The following is a 21,787-nucleotide window of genomic DNA, read 5'->3' as shown; positions in this document are numbered from 1 at the left end:
TGTCAGAGGCCTGATAGAATAGAAATATATAGATGTGAGCTCATAGTTGTAGTTTGGTTTGTTCTCTTTCAGCTTCAACACATGAACCAGTGAGAGAAGAGCAGCAGTTTTTCACTTTGTTTTCATGTAAATACATAATTATAACTACAGCTAATACAATAAACCGCCATCGAAATATTGCTTTATTTCTCTCGTTCAATGAACATACCAGAATATTACTTTTCATAATAGCAAATAAATCATGTTCAATTTAATACTGAACGGATCACAACAACATTTCTGTAGAAAACTTGCATGTTAGTCATTGTGACATTTTCTGAAAACATGTTACAAGATTCTCAACATTACCAAACGATCTTCTGTAACACATGAGGTGCATTTGGATGTCTTTAATCATGATGTTTCTAAAGATCTGACTGCAGGTTTCAGGAAGTCTTGAGGCTTTAACACAGTCTGTCTTTAACCGTCTGTCATCATTCAGTCAGTATGGAGCTCAGTCAACTTCCTCTTGTGCTCTGTGAGTATTATTTTCTCTAAATGTATTTCAGTTGAATTGCCATTATATTACGTAAATGATCAAGTGTTTTAGTTTTCCTAGATTTATGTCATTTCTTGCTGCTCTCAGAGTTTCAGATCCAGCTCTAGTCCATGATATATGAGTGAAGGATGAGTTTGAGAGAGGAAGTGTGCAGTTAGTGCTGTTTGTGAAAGAGAAATGCACTCTGTTGTGTTGTAGATCAGTGTTTGTTCACTCATTCAGTTTTGTGATGTGTAATGCTGTTGAATCAGTTCTGCTGGTTTGTTTTGCAGTTATTGTCACTGTTGTTTTAATATTCACTAGTACACAGTTAGTAAGAGTTTGTCTTTATTCTTCTGCTCATGATCAGACTGTCTTGAAGTTCCTGAAACAGTTCTCTGCTGTGATCAAATCTATAAAATACCAGTCAGATGTTTTTATGTTTATCTAGACACATATACAGTCCCCACACAATATCTTAATATTTGTTCATCTTTATTATTATCAGCTCTATGTTCAGATTATAGTGAGTTTTTCTCTTTGTGTTTTAGTGCTGATTTCAAACATCTACTCTGGACAAACTGAAGGTGAGTCAATTTGATTCATATATTTTCATCATAAATTTTCATGAGTGATTCTACATTAACTGTTATAAACCAACTGAGAGTCGAGAAATTAAATTTTATGAAGATTATAAATGCACCATTTTAATAAGTTGAATTATTCATGTGACAGTTCTGAGTTGTGACAAGAAACACACACAAACAGCAGATATATTTTTTTCATTCTCTGTGAAATCAAAATCGAAACTGAGGGACAAGATCTTGTTATAAAACTTATTGAAAAACTTTCACATCTCATGTTTCCAAATTCTCAATGATTGTGTATTGACAGATCTTTTATAAATGACTATAACTGCTAGAGAACAACACTTCAGTCTCATCTGATTCAGCATGTGTGTTTTACAGTCAAGTAACTGTGTTCATACAGTAAAAACAGAGCATTATTTTTATTGTGAATTGTTGCTGTTCTTCAGAAACACCAAAACCCACAGTGACCATCAAACCTGCTCAACATGTGTTCAGAGGAGAGACAGTCACTCTCAGATGTGACATAAATGCTGAAGGAGTCACTAGCTGGAAGTACAGCTGGTATAAAGACGGTTCAGACAATGCTTTCAGTGATAAACAGGAATACACATTCAGTTCTGTTACTGAGTCTGACACAGGTAAATACTCCTGTGATGGAGCAGAGCCAGAAGGATCTCACAGCTCACACCGCAGTGATGAAGTTACACTGACAGTATCAGGTGAGTTTGATCATCTCTTCACATTCACACACAAGTTTAACTTGCTATTAATGAGTGTTTTCTCACCTTTAGTTCCCAGAGCAGCTTTAAGTGGTTCTCCACAGACGTGGTTGACTGAAGGAGATCCAGTGACTCTGATCTGTGAGGTTAAAGGCTCCTCTACAGGCTGGACATTCAGATGGTTCACTCTAACTCTCTCATCAGGTAAGATATAATGTGCTCCATGAAGCAACATCTGAATAAACTGGTTTCATAAAAATATTATAGAGATTAAAGATATTTAATCAGTCTGAATACTCTGATTATACCAACAAAAGAAATTTATAAGACTCTCATGTAAAAATGTCTGCTCATTTCTTGAGGTAACTGCACTTTTTCACTTCATACAGACTACAGATATCGTCATGATCTGCTCTCAGACAGCAGCAGAGGAGCTGGAGGAAACTACACTGTCAGTTCTGCTGCTCTAAAACACACAGGACTTTATGTGTGCAGAGCAGAGAGAGAAGAACCAGTCTATAACACAACCATCAGCAACAAACAGTTAATATGGGTCACTGGTGAGTTCAAACGGAATAACACAAAGACACACACGAAATTTTCCTTGATGTTTTTAGAGCTTGATGCGTCTTGAAATATTGTACTGTTATATTATGTACGGCTACTTTTGAATGGTAATAATGTAAAAAAAGAAACATCCTTCACCTGTCAGGTGTAGATACTGCATCTACTAGCAGGGTCTAAATAAACCAAACTAACCAGAAAAACCTTGATTCCTGGGTTAGCAGCAAACATGTAAAATGTTTAATTCTAATGGTGGTAAAAATTATAATCTGACCTATTTAATAAATAGTGTTTTCAATTATTAAATTAGTTTTTAATGTTTATGTTATTGAACACACATTGATTCTAGGCACTTTACCAACAACACAGGACTCTTAATATGCACATCAACACATTTTATAGAATGAACCATATAAACACTTTATCAATCATTTTACAGTTTGATTATATCTGCCTACTAATAATATCTTAGTAAATTATTAATGTACAGCAAACTCAGTTAACTATGAACACTGCTAGGTTTCACACTGTACAGACAAAGAAGAACTGATCCTCGAGTTGAGTCTGGTTTCTCTCAGGGTTTTTTCTCCAATAGTAACATCTTATGGAGGTTTTTGTTGGTTATCACAGTTGTCTTTGGTTTGCTGCTGATGGCTTAATGACAAATATATAAAGGCATAATTTTGCTTATGAAGTTTTAAATATAAATTTAGAATTTTCTGATAATATAACTTGAATATTTTTCTGAAAAGCTGCTTTGAAATAATTTAAGTTGTGTAAAGTTTTATTTCAATAAAACTGTCTTGACTTGATTTGTGAATTGTAGCTGTGATTGTCTTCTCAGGTGTTTCTCCTCCAGTCTCTCTGATCGTCAGTCCCAGCAGAACTCAACACTTCACATCTGTCTCTCTCTCTCTGACCTGTGAGGACCAGAGTAACTCTACTGGATGGACAGTGAGAAGATACACAGACAGCAGGGGGCTGGAAGATTGTTCATCATCAGTGTGGGGATCACAAACAGGATCTACATGTACAATCAGAGACACCAGAACAGAAGACACTGGAGTGTACTGGTGTGAGTCTGAATCTGGAGAGAAACATCATCCTGTTAATATCACTGTACACTGTGAGTCTGTGTTTCTGTATTTATTCATTTCACAAAGCCCTTATTTTATGTTTCGGATATAAGTACTGTAGCTGGATTGTGATCTCAATTCCGATCACCCACACAATCTTATTCCTAAATGAAATTGATTGTATTGCTGTCTTGTATTTTATGATTGTCATCAAGTTGTATGGTGTTCTTGAGTGTTTACAAAGGAACCTCTAAATAAAACGGATTATTGTTGTTGTTGTCTTCACATTGTTGTTACAGTCTGACTATATTCTTACTATTCATCAGTTGATGTTTGCTCTGTTTCTGTAGTTGGTGTGATTCTGGAGAGTCCCTGTTCATCCTGTGACTGAAGGAGAACCCTCTGACTCTACGCTGTTTTATATAAACATACAACCTCACCCAACCTCAGAGCTGATTTCTATAAAGATGGGTCAACTCATCCAGAGTCAAACTACATCCCAGATGATTCATCTGTCTACTGTCTTAAAGTTCAGACGAGGGTTTTTCTACTCCATGCAAACACCCCAGAGAGCGGGGAGTAACCCACCAGAGCGGATCTCGTCACAGGTGAGACTTTTAGAAACTATAAACCAACTATGTGTCTTGAAATATTGTCCTGTTATATTATATACGGCTACTTTTGAATGATGTGAATGGAGAAAGATGCTTCTGCTGTCAGGTGTAGTTACTGCATCTACTAGCAGGGTCTAAATAAACCAAACTAACCAGAAAAACCTTGATTCCTGGGTTAGCAGCAAACATGTAAAATGTTTAATTCTAATGGTGGTAAAAATTATAATCTGACCTATTTAATAAATAGTGTTTTCAAATTTTAAATTAGTTTTTAATGTTTATGTTATTGAACACACATTGATTCTAGGCACTTTACCAACAACACAGGACTCTTAATATGCACATCAACACATTTTATAGAATGAACCATATAAACACTTTATCAATCATTTTACAGTTTGATTAATATCTGCCTACTAATAATATCTTAGTAAATTATTAATGTACAGCAAACTCAGTTAACTATGAACACTGCTAGGTTCACACTGTACAGACAAAGAAGAACTGATCCTCGAGTTGAGTCTGGTTTCTCTCAGGGTTTTTTCTCCAAAAGTAACATCTTATAGAGGTTTTTGTTGGTTATCACAGTTGTCTTTGGTTTGCTGCTGATGGCTAAATGACAAATATATAAAGGCATAATTTTGCTTATGAAATTTTAAATATAAATTTAGAATTTTCTGGTACTATAACATGAATATTTTTCAGAAAAGCTGCTTTGAAACAATTTAAGTTGTGTAAAGTGTTATATCAATAAAACTGTCTTGACTTGATTTGTGAATTGTAGCTGTGATTGTCTTCTCAGGTGTTTCTCCTCCAGTCTCTCTGATCGTCAGTCCCAGCAGAACTCAACACTTCACATCTGTCTCTCTCTCTCTGAGCTCCAAAGACCAAAATAAATATACTGGATGGACAGTGAGAAGATACACAGACAGCAGGGGGCTAGAAAATTGTTCATCATCAGTGTGGGGATCACAAACAGGATCTTCATGTACAATCAGAGACACCTTCACATATGACACTGGAGTGTACTGGTGTCAGTCTGAATCTGGAGAGAAACATCAGCCTGTTAATATCACTGTACACTGTGAGTCTGTGTTTCTGTATTTATTCATTTCACAAAGCCCTTATTTTATGTTTTGGATATAAATACTGTAGCTGGATTGTGATCTCAATTCAATCACCCACACAATCTTATTCCTAAATGATAATTGATTGTATTGCTGTCTTGTATTTTATGATTGTCATCAAGTTGTATGGTGTTCTTGAGTGTTTACAAAGGAACCCTTGTTGTTGATACATTCTTACTATATTTGTCTTCACATTGTTGTTACAGTCTGACTATATTCTTACTATTCATCAGTTGATGTTTGCTCTGTTTCTGTAGTTGGTGTGATTCTGGAGAGTCCTGTTCATCCTGTGACTGAAGGAGAACCTCTGACTCTACGCTGTTTATATAAAAATACAACCTCACCAAACCTCAGAGCTGATTTCTATAAAGATGGGTCACTCATCCAGAGTCAAACTACAGAGATGATCATCTCTACTGTCTCAAAGTCACACGAGGGTTTCTACTCCTGCAAACACCCAGAGAGAGGAGAGTCACCCAAGAGCTGGATCTCAGTCACAGGTGAGACTAGAAACTATAAACACTATTAAAATGCTTCTGTGTAATAAACAGAACTAATATGACTGTAAAATGTGTTCATCTCAGCTCCCTCCAGAAGATCAGGACCTGATGATCTCCGTCCAGTGATAGCTGGAGTGTTTTCATCACCCACATTTTCCATCTGTGTCTCCACAGAATCAACAAAGCTCCACATAATCAACAAATAAAAAACTTCAACAATACAAAAACAGACTCTGTTCCTAAATTAGCTATTTATGTATGCATAAAGGAGATTAGAGTCCTTCTTTTTAACCCCCTTATTTACTCAAAATATTTGAAGACTTCATTTGCGAAAACAGATAACTAAAGACAGATAATTTTCAAAAATAATGTTTTTTCATTGTGCATTCCAGTTAATCTCAATCAAACTGCAGTTGGATTATTTTGACTAGGTAAAAAAAAAAAAAGATTAAAAAATACAGCTAACTAGACAATAAAACACAATAAAAACATGATAACAGTAAAAAAAAAAAAAAAAAAAAAAAAAAACATGATTTTAGATAAAATTTAAAAACCGGAGTTATCTGTTCTAGCAAATAAACTCTTCATTTTCATGAACATGTTATGTGTGTCTAGGTGGAAGATCTGAGTCTCTCTCTCGTGTCAGTCAACAGCAGAACAGCAGACAGACATCAGAGCAGAACCAGAGTGAAGCCGGAAATAAAACACTCATGTCTGGTCAGTCTTTACCCCGAAATCTTTACAAGCTGAGATTGAAGATACTTAGAAATAACTTTAAACTAACAAGACAAATAATTTCCCCTCTTCTGAAGTGTAATACGATATTTGTGTAACTGACATTTATATTTCAATTAGATGTAATTCAGTTTTATTTCATTATTAAATATTTCATATGTAATGTAGAATGTTAATAGCAAATTACACATTTAGCTTCTGTCAGTGTCAACATGAAAACAATATTTTTCTGTTGAAAATAAGATAAGATAATAAGAATTAGATGCATTACTTTATTACAGGAACTGCTCATATTTATGACTCTGCTGATGCAACAAATAGTAAAGACATAAGCACAGGTAACTAATGATGTTACAGAAGGTAATTATGTCATGTTGATCATTTAATAAAGTAGTTGTTTTCTAAATAACCAAAACCATCTTTGTCTTACATTTCACTGATATTTGCAGAGAAAATTCAGTTTAAACACATTTCTTATTCTTTTCTCTGTTATTGATTGTAGACATTGTAAGTGGACCGACTGAAGTCACCTATGCTGAGATTGAACTCAAACCTACAGAGAAACAGAAGAAAAAGAAAGAAAACAAAGGTAAACTCAAACAAAAGTATGGTTTTATGATCATGACAATAGTGTACAGCAGAGCTAAAGACCTTTGGGGTAAAAAGCCTAAATTATTTCTAGAAGCTGTAGAGGTTTTATGAATATAAAATGAAAATTGGACATACAGTAAGCACTAGTGGTATTAACTTTTGGCATCTTTTAGGGAAAACCAGTGAAAGTTCTGACACTGTTTACTCTAAACTGAACCTGGAAACCCATCAAGGTGAGCGTCAAAGTAAAAACATCAATCACAATTCACAAGGAGCCACTGAAACTGCATCTACAAGCATTGTTGAGAATCTAAGAATAACATGAAACATGCAAAAATTAAAATGTGCATTTTAGCATTTTTAATTCATTTACTCATTTTCAGCTGCTGGATCTAGTGATGTGATGAATGCTCAGATTAAATAAATGGCTGGAGAAGAAACTTTCAATCCCAGGACGCTGATGAGTTTAGGCTGAGAAGGGCTGGAGGATGACCAGGATCATCAATTCTTATCATCTTTGTGATGCTGAACACTTGATGGCAACAGATTTAGCAGTGTTTAACATCAGTGATTATCTGACCCTAACCTAACCACTTGGGTGCTGAAGTGTAATTAGCATGTAATTTATGTCATTGACTGGGAGAAAAAGTTTTTGGTGTGTGTGTGTGTGTGTGTGAGAGAGAGTGAAATTTCAGTTTCTCTTCTGTTCTTCTTGATCTAATATGTATCTGTTGCAGGGTTTTCATGGTCATTAAAACATCAGGAAATTTTTTAAATTGTGATTTGCAAGTGTGGAAAAATCATGGAAATTTTCTAAAATTGTGTTATAAATGTATATAGCTATTTTCAACTGTAATATATTGAATTACGAGTCTAATCTTTAGATTTTAAAACTGCTTAAAACTGGTCTGACTAACTCCTGTTCTTGTTCTTAGTTAGAAATTAGAATAATTGTTCACAATTATAATTATAAACTGTAGTTTTGCTGGAAGATTTATTCTTTTTGTTTATATCTTTATTACAATAAAATAAGATATAATTGCTACAATGCTAGTATGGAGCGTGAGTGACTTGGTCATCATAAATGTGATGCTACATGACATTCTTGTTTATGATTGAGGAAATATGTATAAATATCACTGAACAGATTGAGCAGAACTGAATTTTACGTACATCTAAACACATAAATGTTTTCAATGCCTCCAATATTTTTTTTTTTCTAACATAATTACCTAATAGTCAGGGATCCGCACTCGCTTAATCTTCTTAATTACTTTTAGCTTTATTTTAATTTTGCAGCAGAAAACAATCAAAATTTTCAGCAGTAAGTCTTCTTCAGTCAATTGTACGGTGACATTCTCTACAAGAGATCTTAAAAAAAAGAAATGAAGTCCAAAGATCACCTTGTGAAAAGTCACATAACAGGTGTTACTGATCACGAACTTAACTGACCAATCAATCAAGCAAATTCAGAACAAACAACCAAAGATAATTCCGAAACATTGAACACATAAAAATAACATGCCAATATAGGCACAAAAGAAAAGAATTTAAAGGGGTCATGTGATGCGATTTCAATTTTTCCTTTCTCTTCGGAGTGTTACAAGCTCTTGGTGAATAAAGAAGATCTGTAAAGTTGCAAAGACTTGTGTCTCAAATCTAAAGAGATATTCTTTATCAAAGTTGATACTCGTCCACACCCTCCTAAAACGGCTCGTTCTGACACGCCCCCACATCTCTACGTCAGTATGATTTGCATAACGCCGCCCAAATGTTCGCGCAGGTGTACCTTTTATTCTCGTTGTAGTATTGTTGTTGCTGCCGCCGCCATGTCATATAGACGTTGTGTGTTTGGTTGTGAAAGCGAAACTACTTTCTTTTTGCCTTCCAGAAGAGGACACGACTAGAAATCATGTTTATATCATGTTTATAATGGATTTTAATGTTTGTCTCGTCGCTCCGGCCGGACAGGGCATCACAATATGTTAAGAGGCGTAACATTTCCGTCTCACGCTTGAGTTATTCGGCCAATCAGAGCACACCTCGCTTGTCAGACCGTTTCAGAAGTAGGGGCATAGAGGAGAAACTATAATGTCCAGTATGTGGAAAATAATGTGTTTTTTGAACCTTAAACCACATAAAACACATTTCATTACATCAAATACACAAAATAATGTTCTTTTAAGCAGCTTCCTATGACCCCTTTAACATAAATAATCCATCAAAAATGAAAATAAAATAAATCTACTTCAGACCATTAGCATAAATGAAAGTGGGGAACGAGTTTACGCATCAGTCCACAAGCCGTTCATCAGTCAGTATGCTATCACCCACTCTAACCAAACAATAAAGGGTTAAACAACTTATTCATTCTTAAAGAAAACAAGAAAGATCAAAGTCCTCATTTTAACCCAAGGGAGACAGACCCTTTAGTCGATACATCCAATAAGCTTCTCTTTGTAAAAGTTTTTTTCTCTATGTTACCACCTCTTCTGGAAATGTTAGGACTACAATCATGAAAATGTCTTGCTATTGTTGAATTCCCATCACGTCTCCTGAAAGCAGATTTATGTTCTCTAATACAAAGTTTTAGCTGGCGACTCATTTTTCCGATGTATATAAATGCATGGACATTTGAACATATTAATCACATAAGATGTAGAACAGGTAATTAAAGATTTAATGAAAAACATCACTGAATTGATTGCTTTTAGTTATATATTATATAGTCTTTGGTGTTGTATATCAATTTTACACAACAGTTCAATAAACAATTATTTAACATTTAGTTACTTATGTTTCAAACGTGTTTCCCTTTGTGTCAATGATATTTGTTACAAAAAGAAGTAAAATAAATCAGACTAATACTTACTAACAACAACAATAAATAATTTTCTAATGGATAATAAAAATTATGGTTGATACAAATCGTTTTGTTTGCTTTGCACCTTTACTTTCATTTTTTTTTTGGGTTTCCCGCGCTGAGACAGAGAGCATTTCCTTATCCTTCTTTTTCCAAAATAAAAGTCCCAGCGAGCGCTCTCTCATATAGGCGTCTCTTCCCGCAGACGCTACAGCAGGAACTCTTATTTTGAAAATGCGTTACATGTCTCACAGCTCAGAGGATCTTTGGACGCGCTGCTAAACGCAAGTAGTTTATACTTCCTTTCATCAATATTTAGTTTTCTCGACAGGTAGTGACTTTTTACTAGTCCTTTGTAAGTATAGATGTTGTTTGCCGCAAAGCGGATTAGCAGGGAAAGTCTGTGACACGCAATTTTTAAGTTTAATGTTGAATTCATAGTAATTTAGTAGATTCGTGAGGGCAAATAAAACTGAGAACAACAAGTTATGGTTATAGTTATTACATTTTACTTCATTCAAAATTAATGTGTTTACCCACATGAAAAAAAAATACTGTAGTAATTTATAGTAACTGTTAAATACTTTAGTGTTTTTGAACCATACTATAGTAAAGTACTTTAATTCATTTGTTGTGGAAATATAACAACTATTGTAATATAAACAATTACCCAATACTGCACCACGTTTTCTAAAACTATAGGCATATTATCCTACAATACATTACAGTTTACTGTAATAAAAACTAAAGTAAACTACAGTATTTATTACAGTTTATCAGTTCACTGTAGTTAATACTACAGTATGCTATAGCATTCATTAACAAAGTGTTGTAAATACCAGAACATACAGTATAATACACTTTACTATAGTATGGCTCAAAACACTAATATTTACTATAAATTACTGGATAGTAAAGACAACGAGCAAATGAATTATGTAAAATCTTCACAATACCATATAGTCCTAATTTTGAATTGTGCATCTATTGTTTTATCATTTCAAACCAAACTAACGTCTTTTTAAAGCTTTGATATGACATCAGCTTTCTCATTTACCCCCCAGATAACCTTCACCATGTCAAAGAAGGGAAAGGAGGAGGTCTCTGACATTTCTCCTGTCTTATTCCTGGACACAAGTGGACAATCAATGCGCTTCTATGTGAGACCCGGCCAAACTAAAACAGAACTTTATCCGCTGGTAACTAATGGAGGAGGCACTTTGTGTCGCAGTCAAGAGCCCGGAGTCATTTTGCTGATCGATCCCGGTGACGCTACTAATGTGACGTCGTGCCCCGGACAAAAGTACATCTCTACAAAATACATCAAAGATTGTGTAGAGCAGAACCTGCAGCTGAATCTGGACGACTATGTGATTAGGGTGGGACCATCTGTTCAGACGAGGATGGCAACCCGTCACCAGAGCAATGGGCGCTTGGGTTACTCGCCTGAAGATGACGCAGCCATCTTGAAGTTCATGGAAAAGAGGCAACATGAAGCCAAAGGCAACCTGGTTTGGAAAGAAATGGAGAAACGGCGTGTGACTGAGCACAGCTGGCAGTCAATGAGGGATCGGTTTCTAAAGCACCTCCAGCATAAACTCGTGAAGAAGAGTCCCACGAAAAGAAAACCGCTTTGTTTTACGCAAAGCCCCTTGCGTAAGAAGAAAGTCACTGAGAACTCAGAACCTGAGACTGATACTTTACAAAACTCTCCTCAGAAGTCTGTCGTTGTGTCGGATTCATCTAAAACGCAAATTGTCACAGAAAACAGCGTGTGTCCAGCTGTGAGGACCAACCCTCAGCCTTCTCCAGAGAGAGCCAGTTCTCCTCCAGATGTGGCTGATGCTGCAGGAGAGCCGCCACAGGCCTTAAATCATGACAATCAGGACGGGTCTCCTGTCCCGGTCCAAGAACAAGAAACGCCAGAGCCTGAAATGTCTAAAAGACCTGGATTAGATGAAGGTTGTGACGGACAAGACGTTCCAGATGGTAATGTTGTTCATGGTTTTATTTATTTAACAAGTTCTGTTTGTAAACCTTCTCCACTTTTTTTAAAATTCAGGATCAAAGGAACATTCATCTCCCAACAAAACAAGACAAAGTACCTGCAAAACCGCCACGCCTGACTCTAGCAAACTTGGGATTCTTGCAAAAGCTGCAAGAGAATTTGAGGACTCAGATGTGGTAAGACTGAACGACATCAACCCTGACTAGATAAAACTGTTGGGTCAACTGGACCTACTTATTTAAAAGTTCAAATTAGGGATGCACGATAAATATCGGCACAATATTTAATGCGCATCTCGTCAGTAAAGCCGGTTCTGTATTCAGTGGTAAATCTCTACACGTGCATGCTTTCACGTGGAGCAGCATTTACTACACAGAGCCATTGTTCACTGACAAGCTGCGCAAAACCATATTTGAGATGTGCATTAAATATTGTGCCAATATTTATTGTGCATCCCTAGTTCAAATGCAGTTAAAATTTAATATCTCTGATGAAAGATTGTACAGTAATTTAGGAATTTATTTTGTGTGTGTTAATATTTATCTAAACTTTTAAAAATGCTATATATGTAACATTTGAATATTGTGGCTTATACGGTTGCACCACATGACATCTTTAGAGTCTAGGGAACTAAAAAGTTTCTTGAAAATAGTATGAAAGTTTTTCAAAGTCATATGAAACCAACTTGAATATATTTCTAAGATCTTTACATGTTTTTAGGTACAGTAGATGTTAGTTTTCCACTTCATGGACTTTCTTAAATTTCATTGACCCATTTGTTTTTAACTGAACTCGCCATTCGTTTTATAACTTAATCCTCCAAATTACATTTATAAATGGATAGTTGTCTGGCATTTTCAGAAACTTCAGAAACCTTTGTTAAAAAATCTCCAAAATGCACTTTGCTGACTTAAATGTGTTTCCACAGATGGATGAAAGTGAAGAAGGCGAAGATCCATTTGAACCACCAGTTGCCAAGCCGTTAGATGCACAAGAAAGTTCAGCATTGCCTGGAACACTAAATAGAGAACCAGAAACTCAAACTGTGCTTAACCGAACCGGCCTCCAGGAAGCACCAGAAGCTGTTTGTCCCTCATCGTCACCCGAGGAAGAGCGTCCAGGTCCTAGTTCCACAACTGTCCCTGCATCTTCATCCCACGTCTTCATCCTCGACTCCGAGTCACAGGACAAACACAACAGCCAAACGAGAGGAACTTCAGAGGAAACTCCCTCCAAAGACTTGGTAGAACATGTCGAGAACTTGATGATTAAGACCAAGAAAGACCTGGTTGAGGTGACCAAGGCACTGTTGAAAGCCAGTGGTGACTTAGCAAGAGCTCAGTCGTATCTGCAAGATGGCTACAACCATGAGATTCACGGACCTGTCTGGACCCATCTGGACGATGAGATCCTCCAGTTGGCTGATCCGTATGAACTCGAGAAGCTTCAATCCAAATATGGACCGGAGGAAGTGTCCAGGAGAAAAGATTTCCTCACGGCTGGCATTAACTGAGAGGATTTGTTTGGTTCAGTGGCCGTTTTCTAAAACCAGCAGCTCAGCTAGACACATCTAGTCACTGTTTTCATCCAGTTTTGTATTCTTAAAAAATGGTAAAATTCAGATTTATGTTGATAAATTTCTAAATGAATTTTGCTAATCATTACATTGATAAATGTATATTAAAGTATTTTTCTAACTGATGGCGTATCATTGTGTTAAACATGATATTATCGAATGATTGTTGTTAGGCATATTCACATTTACCACACACTTCTACATATCTTGCACTTAGATACATCAAATTATCAATACTACAGGCTAAATCTATACCTTAAATATAACTTACAGAATTTTTCGATGTGGAAAAGATACTTTTAAACCTATTTTTTGCCAAATAGTCACCTACTGTTATCCAGCGACCTTTCGCGGGCAAAATCCAGTCAGTTTGATTTGAATCCACCCAACGTGATTTTTCCTTAACAGATTTTGCAGGTTGCTAGGTTAAAACAGAATTTTGTTTAAGCTATTTCATACACGGCTACACTACTGACAATATGGACGTTTTTGCCCGCGGAATTAGGCTATTAATGCACGTTTATTACAGTTATGAGTTCTTATGATTCTTGGTATTGTTGCTAACGTTTTAGATATGACAAACCCAAATAACATAACATTAAATACAATATATTTTTTAAAATAAACTTATCGGTTATTTACGGACTAAGGCGTAAATTATTAATATCCAGAATGCTGCTGAGGTGTCATGTGATAACTGTTACTTTTCTCAGCGCTGTTCACGGTGGCCCAATCACTGCCGTTTGTGATTACTGGGATGATTTCCTAATTTACTCAGATGCAGAGTGAATAGATTAATATTAATATATTTAACTTAATATAAATTCGGGTTTTTAGCCCTCTAACGTCCCCTATAGGAATACCTTATAGGAAACAGTTATCCGAATACATTTGCCGCCCAGTGGTCTTTTATGGATTTTATGGTTCGCATTCGGTCTTGTCTAAACGTATTTTGTCCTAAAACTCGCCCCATAGCCGTGAATCGTATGTGGGCGGCACTTTTGCTTGCGAACAACTCTTTCGCACTAGTCACACAACTAAATTCCTGCAGAGGGCTCTTCGTGGCTCATAAAGCCGCTTCCCTTATTGATTCATATTCAGATCTTTTCGGGTTAAATGATAATTTTGTATGTTGAATTGTATAAACATCTTAATCGGTCGATAGTGACACTTGATTCATATATACACACATCCGCTTGCGAAACGCTATATAACGTTGTAAGTAAAACGTCTCTAATTGGTTCATCCCAAAAAGCGATGAGAAAAGTAACATAAAACACGCCGTCACTGAAATACTTGAAACGGCGTCCCGGACAATTACTTACACATAAATAACGACAACTGACAATACAATGCTGGGATAAACTCAAACAGAGACAAGATACAATTAAATTTAAAATATATGTATATTTTTATATAAATCCATCGTACCTGACCAATGAGAGAGACTCTCCGGGCCACCAAGCCCTGCCCATTTTAGCACTCCCGTTCATTCACTGCCATCCCACCGCTTATTGTATTTCTGCGCTTAAAGCCAGTGACTGTAGACACATTTAAAGAGAAGAGCCTAACAACAAAATCTGCTGCTCACAAATCAACACAACACACCAAATCAGTGAGTACCGCAGGAGAAATGAACAAACCAACCAGCGTTAACGTCGCATTATGTGTGTATGTTATATTTGGCGTGTTGTCATAGCAGCTCTGGCTGTCATATGTGTTCAACACGGAGGCTGAAACACATTAAATATTGTTGTTCTTGCACACATGCTGGTCATTTTAGATCCCCGACGGTCATTAAATCATATTTGAATAGGTTATAAACACATACTTAATGTTATTCATGCCGTTATGTTAGCGGGATAGTGGCTAAAGAGAGAGTATGTTTATACTGTGTGTGTGTTTGTATATGTTTGCTCACATATCAGCATGTAAACATTCAAACTACAAGTTATTTGCAGCTTTCATTGTAGTTTGAGAGTGTTGTCAAAATTATTTCTAGTCTACTAGTCAGAATTTTATTTGTCTGTATTCTTTATCCTATTGTTGTTATAGGACTACAGGATACTGTATGCAATGCTATACATGTATGCTATAATTAATTATGATTTTATAATTGATCTGATCTAGTAGCAGTATGAGCTCAAAGGGTGGCACTGCCCTGTCCCGACGCAACTATCGCCTGGCATCCGACACAGACAAACCCAAAGTCACAGGTATGTCCTTATAAAGAGCTTTTATTGCTGTAAACGGATTAATCATCAAATGCACATGTTTTAATGTGTCTTTTTAAGGTATTGTCAGTGAGAAGTTATTGAGCGACTATCTGCACCATGTGTTTCCTGCCTCCAGTAAGCAGGGACCGGCATCAGCGGCGTACAGGTTAGTGGATTACCCAGGATTCCTCCTTGTTTTTGGGTCTCCTGCTTTGATCTTTGGTTGATCTGTTGTATGTAGAATATTCCCTTGTGAGGGCTTTGTATGCACAAACATGCACATAAGCACATGCACACACTAACGGTCAAAAGTTGGAAATAATTAATATTTCTTAAAGTTTTTGAAAGAAGTCTTTTCTTCTCATCGAGGCTGGATTTATTTGATCAACAATACAGGAAAATAAAGCAATGCTGTAAAATGTTACAATTTTAAATAAGTGTTTTCTATGTAAATATATTGTAAAATGTAATTTGTTTCTGTGATGAAAGCTGAATCATTACTCGTGTCTTCAGTGTCACATGATTCTTCAGAAAATCATTCTCATATGCTGATTTGCTGCTCATTGTCAAATATTATTGATGCTGAATTATTAGTAATGGCTCTTACTAGTGTCAGTTTTGAATGTATTTTCATGATAACCGTGATGATTTTTTTCCATCTCAGGATTATTAATGCATATAAAGTTCAAAAGAACAGCATTTACTTTAAACTGAAATATTTTGTAACATTATAAAAGTCTTTACTGACACCTTTGAACAATTTAATACATCCTTGCTGAACTATTTGCATTATTATTATTATTATTATTTTTATTTTTTATTATTTTGTATATTTATTTAAATCCTACTTGCTCCAAACGTTTGAATGATAGTGTATCACAGTTTCCACAAAATGTGATGCTGGGTCACAAAACCAGTCATAAGGGTACATTTTTTAAAAGGATAGGACAATATTTCTTCTGAGCAAAATATAATGACTATCATATATTTTTACCTTGATTAATAGAAGATACCCACTAAACGCCGTTCAGTGTAACAATACAGTAGTTACTTTTCTCAATACACCAAAAATCTTGCCAGGCATACAGTATTTAAAACAGATATGACATTAATATATTCTATTTAAGGATCACAGCCCTAAAATACTCACAAATTGTTATTTTAAATATTTCAAATATGCATGAAATGGTTGATACATAGGCAGGGAAAACAGTAATCGACTCATTCACTCACACACCGTAATTATTATTCACTCAAAATGAAATGTGTGAGATTTTAAGATTAAATTCGCAAGCAATATTCACAGAGAATTTGATGACTAATGATCTAAAAATGTGATTACTAATATTGTGAAATTGTTAAAACAAAATATACAATAAAAAAACATAATAAAAAACACACATAAAAAAAAAAACATTTCTGCTGAAAAAAACATGTTTTGTGAACTTAATATTTGTGACCCTGGAGCACAAAAGCAGTCTTAAGTCTCTGGGGTATATTTGTAGCAACAGCCAAAAACACATTGTATGGGTCAGAAATATAGATTTTTCTTTTATGCCAAAAATCATTAGGATATTAAGTAAAGATCATGTTCCATGAAGATATTTGGTAAATTTCCTACCGTAAATATATCAAAACTTAATTTTGTATTAGTATTATGCATTGCTAAGAACTTTTTTTAGACAATTTTAAAGGCAATCTCTCAATATTTAGAGTTTTTTGCACCCTCACATTCCAGATTTTCAAATACTTGTATCTCAGCCAAATACAGTTAATCAGGACACATTCTAATGCACTAGAAGCTGTACTTTTATTGCTTTAATACTTGAAAACCCATTTTTGTCTTTGACCCTTACATATTATTTGATCTCACATTTAGTTTTAAATTGTGAATTCTTTTTTTCATCTGCATGTTTTTGTAACATGATTTGCTTCATGTTAATCAAGTGCAGCTGGTTATAAGAGGAGGGGCTTCTTTTTCTAGAGAGCATCTGATTGGACAGAAATCTGTGCAGGGCAGGATGAGTCATCAGGTTTTTTTACTCTGTTGAAGTAAACTTATTCGGCAGATCATAACAAATCATGAAGAAATAAAGTTTGCTGCATTAGTTGTTTGAGTGGAAGTTGCTTGTGTCTGGATACTGGAGCTGATCTATACATAGAGCATGATGGGACATGAGAGAAAGCTGACACTCACAGAGCAGTGAAGCGGCTCATGTGTTTACATATCATCATCTCTAATGCTGGATTTCATGTCAGGCATCATGGTGGACGTCTGTCAGCACTGTATAAAACAGCATTGCTGCCATGTGACACTAAAAATCATTTATTCACAGATAATTAGCTTAAAAGACATTTCAGAGCTTCATTTTAGTGCTTTTCTTTTCATTTTCTTTTTTTAAATGCAAACATAAAGTGAATGCTGAAGATTTCTGTTTATTCCGAATCCCAACTTTTCAATGTATTAATTACGTTCTAAATGAAATGCATTCTTTTTTCTGTCATATTTCCAGTTGGTTCAGTCGGTCGTTGTCTTCAGTGTGTGAGCTGACAAGCGCCGCTCATCTGTTATGATGTTGTGATACGTGAGCGCTCATGTGCGGATCAGTTGAACCGGTGTCGTGTCTCGTCTCTGTAGGAAAACCCTGACGTTCCAGGATCTCGGAGCTCATCTGGAGAAGCTGCTGGCTGAAGATAATGTCACTGAGGACAGCAGAGGTCAGACAAACACTTACACATACACTGCTGAGCATCTCAAATAATAAAAAAAACCACAAATTATATGCAAAAATAATAATAATAAAAAAAACGCTTATTTTATGTAATATTTATTTGTAATTCATCGGTTATTATTGACATCTACCCCCCATGTAGGTTTAATTATTTGTTGATTTATGTGCTAATTTATGTTTATTTATTTGCTGATTGATTATAGTGATGTTTTCAGCCATGTTTTCATTAATTTATTTCATATATAATACTGTATATCCAATGTATTCATTAATTTTTGTTGATTTATTAATTTATTTGACATTTTATTTATTTTTCTGTACAGATCAGATAGACGGCTGTCTTGGACCTTCGACTGTTGTCCTGGATCACAGCAGTGGGTTTGAAGGGCTGTTATTTGTTGACGATGACCTTTTGGGGGTGAGAAATTGACATTATATAAATGTATTTTATTTTATTTAAAATTTAGTAAAATAAAATATAAAATAAATGAATAAATACATTTAATAAAATTAAGTAAATACAATTTAAAATAAATTCTTTGAAATATTATAAATACAATAATTTATGTAAAATTATTTTATATTAAGTAAAATAAAATAAAATAAATTACATTTAATAAAATGTAGTAAATGAAATTTCATTTAACCACAAATTAAACTTACAATCCAATTGAATATAAACAAATTTTATAATCTATCCAATTAATAAACAACTGTTTTATTCCACACAATTTAATCTAACTCAAATTCCCAAACAACCGTACCGAGACCCAGCTGAAGAGGTCCGCTTCCAAACGAACTCTGGTGCGGTTGAATGGATGACCTCAAGCACACGTGTGTTTCTGGTTCACTTGCAAAAAGGGAAGTTTGAAAGCGAACCGCACCAAAAAAATAAAAAATAAATAAAAATAATTGACTGGATGGTGAGAAGTTAATTTAGTCAATCTGCATATTCAGGTCAGTTCACTATTAAATTGACTGGATGGTGAGAAGTCAATTTAGTCAATCTGCATGAGGAATCCTGCACAATAAGACCAAGAAAGTGTATTATGAGTTCAAATGGGGCCAATTTTCACTTTTTAGACAGGTGTGTTGTTTACTATTAAATGTGTTCAGTTTTGTTCTTCCTCTCTCTTTGGATTGGGTCATCGGCCACAGTAACTTCAGCTCCATCAGAGCCACCACTTGTGTTTACAAAGGTAACCTTTCAATAGCTAAACTCTACCATATAGTGAAATGCTTATTCTATGGTGCGCTTCGAAGTACCTTGAAGTTAATGTAACCTAAATTACTCTACCATAGTACCACTGCAGTACTGTTTTTAATAGCTTTTGATTGGTTTTAGGGAAATGGGTCTATGAAGTTCTCATCTCATCTCAAGGCCTAATGCAAATCGGATGGTGCACACTGAACTGCAGATTCAACCAAGAGGTACAAGCCAGTAACTGCACCATTTAGAGGTCAAATCTGGAGCGCAGAGCCGTACAAATTGCATATTCACTCTTAATAGTTAGCTAGCTCTCATGGGAAGCTTTCCAAGCCACGGAAATCACGTAGATTAATCTAGATTAGATGACGACTGTTCGCTCTGCGCTCGAAATCCTTTTTAAATCTCAGGTTTGGCTTAATCCATCTGTGAGATTGGTTTGTTCAAGTCGATTACTGCCAGATACGGTACGCTGTGGATCTGTGCTTGTGTTCAGGAAGGGGTCGGGGACACGCCGGACTCGTACGCTTACGATGGAAACAGAGTTCGCAAATGGAACGTGACAACCACCAACTACGGCAAGGTGAAAACACAGCGTTTCACACATTCAGTTCAGCGGTCAGGCTCGATTTGTGCTTGTGAATTTGATTTGACTTTGACAGTTTGGTCGTAGTTTGTTTGTTTAAAGACTTACATAACAGTCTTATAAAACACAATTCTGATTGGATGAGCCATTAAGCCACTCAAGGCCATACGTAGTAGTACATTTTAACACGAAGCCGCTCATTATTGATTTTTTTTTGCTTTAGTCCTGGGCTGCTGGTGATATCGTCAGCTGTTTGATAGATTTGGATGAGGGGACCATTACGTTTTGTCTGTAAGTATTGTTTTATCATTGGATGTATGTTATAGTTTGGTATGAAAGCATGAGAAACTGATGTGAAATTCTATTTAGTAGACATTAACGGACATATCTGTGAATTGTCGTTAATAGAAGTATTTTTTTTTCTATTTCAGTAATGGACAGTCTCTTGGTGTTGCGTTCAGCAATATTAAGACGGGGCCAGGCGTTGCGTATTTCCCTGCAATCAGCCTTTCCTTCAAAGAGTCTGTTGCCTTCAATTTCGGCAGCCGTCCTCTCAGATATCCTTCTCATTTTTACGCATATACGTACAGATTTTATATAATGTGTATGACATGCATTTTAATTTATTCTAAAACATACAATCATAAATTCATTAATCTAATTGGGTAGTAAGTAGAAGCACATATGTGACCCTGAAGCACAAAACCAGTCATAAAGAAAAAATATCACAAAAAAAATCACAATATATACAATAAATACAAAATCTGAAAACCTAAAAACCAAAAAACCAAAAAATCTAAATATTGAGAAAATTGCCTTTAAAGTTGTACAAATGAAGTTCTTAGCAATGCATATTACTAATCCAAAAATAAGTTTTGATATTTTTATGGTAGGAAATGTACAAAATATCTTCCTGGAACATGATCTTTACTTAATATCCTAATGATTTTTGTGCATAAAAGAAAAATCTATAATTCTGACCCATACAATGTGCTTTTGGCTGTTGCTACAAATATATCCCAGCGACTTAAGACTGGTTTTGTGCTCCAGGATCACATATATTGTACATCAGTAGTTTTATTTCTATTATTTATTATTTACATATGTATTATTATACACATACACCCACACATGCTTAATATTATTTTGGATTTTCAAGTACTTACATTTATTTATATAATATTTATATACGTATAATGTAATATGTTATATATAAAACATAGAAATATACAGTATTTATATATACCCGTTCACACCAATCTATCTTATATAAACTATACAATATATATATATATATATATATATATATATATATATATATATATATATATATATATATATATATATATAATATGTTTACTTTAAATGCAAATAATGTAATTACCTAATATTTCCAAATACCACTTGAAAAATTTATGGATATTTTTAGTACTTCAGAGCAGCTATATTTAGTATATCTATAATAGTACTATATTTTAAATTTTAATATTTAATTGTTTTATTCATTAATAATATAACGTAATATATTATGTTTATATAACAATATTTTTTATTGAATAATATTAT

At 34.9% G+C, this 21,787-nt stretch overlaps 3 protein-coding genes across 6 annotated transcripts in view; all 3 read left to right on the top strand.

The window, feature by feature from the left end:
• Positions 1 to 411: 411 nt before the first annotated feature.
• Positions 412 to 7,942, top strand: LOC109072043 (high affinity immunoglobulin gamma Fc receptor I-like). The gene is made up of 12 exons (XM_042749570.1): positions 412 to 517; positions 1,069 to 1,104; positions 1,554 to 1,826; positions 1,899 to 2,030; positions 2,246 to 2,386; positions 3,235 to 3,516; positions 5,465 to 5,707; positions 5,792 to 5,869; positions 6,323 to 6,424; positions 6,945 to 7,031; positions 7,207 to 7,266; positions 7,417 to 7,942. The coding sequence occupies exons 1-12, from the start codon at positions 487 to 489 to the stop codon at positions 7,455 to 7,457; spliced, it is 1,506 nt and encodes a 501-aa protein (XP_042605504.1). The 5' UTR covers positions 412 to 486; the 3' UTR covers positions 7,458 to 7,942.
• A 2,158-nt stretch (positions 7,943 to 10,100) lies between these two features.
• LOC109072045 (telomeric repeat-binding factor 2-interacting protein 1-like) lies at positions 10,101 to 13,605 on the top strand. Of its 4 annotated transcripts, none has more exons than XM_042749360.1 (4): positions 10,101 to 10,180; positions 10,961 to 11,885; positions 11,959 to 12,080; positions 12,833 to 13,605. In XM_042749360.1, the coding sequence occupies exons 2-4, from the start codon at positions 10,973 to 10,975 to the stop codon at positions 13,415 to 13,417; spliced, it is 1,620 nt and encodes a 539-aa protein (XP_042605294.1). In that variant the 5' UTR covers positions 10,101 to 10,180; positions 10,961 to 10,972; the 3' UTR covers positions 13,418 to 13,605. The 4 variants fall into 4 exon arrangements, with proteins under 4 accessions (XP_042605294.1, XP_042605292.1, XP_042605293.1 ...); XM_042749358.1 differs by having other exon boundaries at positions 10,113 to 10,184; XM_042749359.1 differs by having other exon boundaries at positions 10,148 to 10,227.
• Positions 13,606 to 14,955: 1,350 nt separating this feature from the next.
• The window catches only part of LOC109091386 (E3 ubiquitin-protein ligase RNF123-like), a 121,102-nt gene continuing 114,270 nt past the window's right edge, over positions 14,956 to 21,787 (top strand). Inside the window, 10 exon segments of the mRNA XM_042749926.1 lie at positions 14,956 to 15,095; positions 15,611 to 15,696; positions 15,775 to 15,862; positions 18,335 to 18,414; positions 18,752 to 18,846; positions 19,573 to 19,627; positions 19,774 to 19,859; positions 20,132 to 20,218; positions 20,445 to 20,512; positions 20,653 to 20,778. Of these exon segments, the coding sequence (XP_042605860.1) occupies positions 15,618 to 15,696; positions 15,775 to 15,862; positions 18,335 to 18,414; positions 18,752 to 18,846; positions 19,573 to 19,627; positions 19,774 to 19,859; positions 20,132 to 20,218; positions 20,445 to 20,512; positions 20,653 to 20,778 (764 nt within the window). The 5' untranslated portion in view covers positions 14,956 to 15,095; positions 15,611 to 15,617.

Source organism: Cyprinus carpio, chromosome B22 (assembly GCF_018340385.1).
Source record: "Cyprinus carpio isolate SPL01 chromosome B22, ASM1834038v1, whole genome shotgun sequence".
Lineage (NCBI taxonomy): Eukaryota > Metazoa > Chordata > Actinopteri > Cypriniformes > Cyprinidae > Cyprinus > Cyprinus carpio.
Note: the sequence above shows the minus strand (reverse complement) of the source record. Positions and strands in the feature narration are given on the sequence as shown.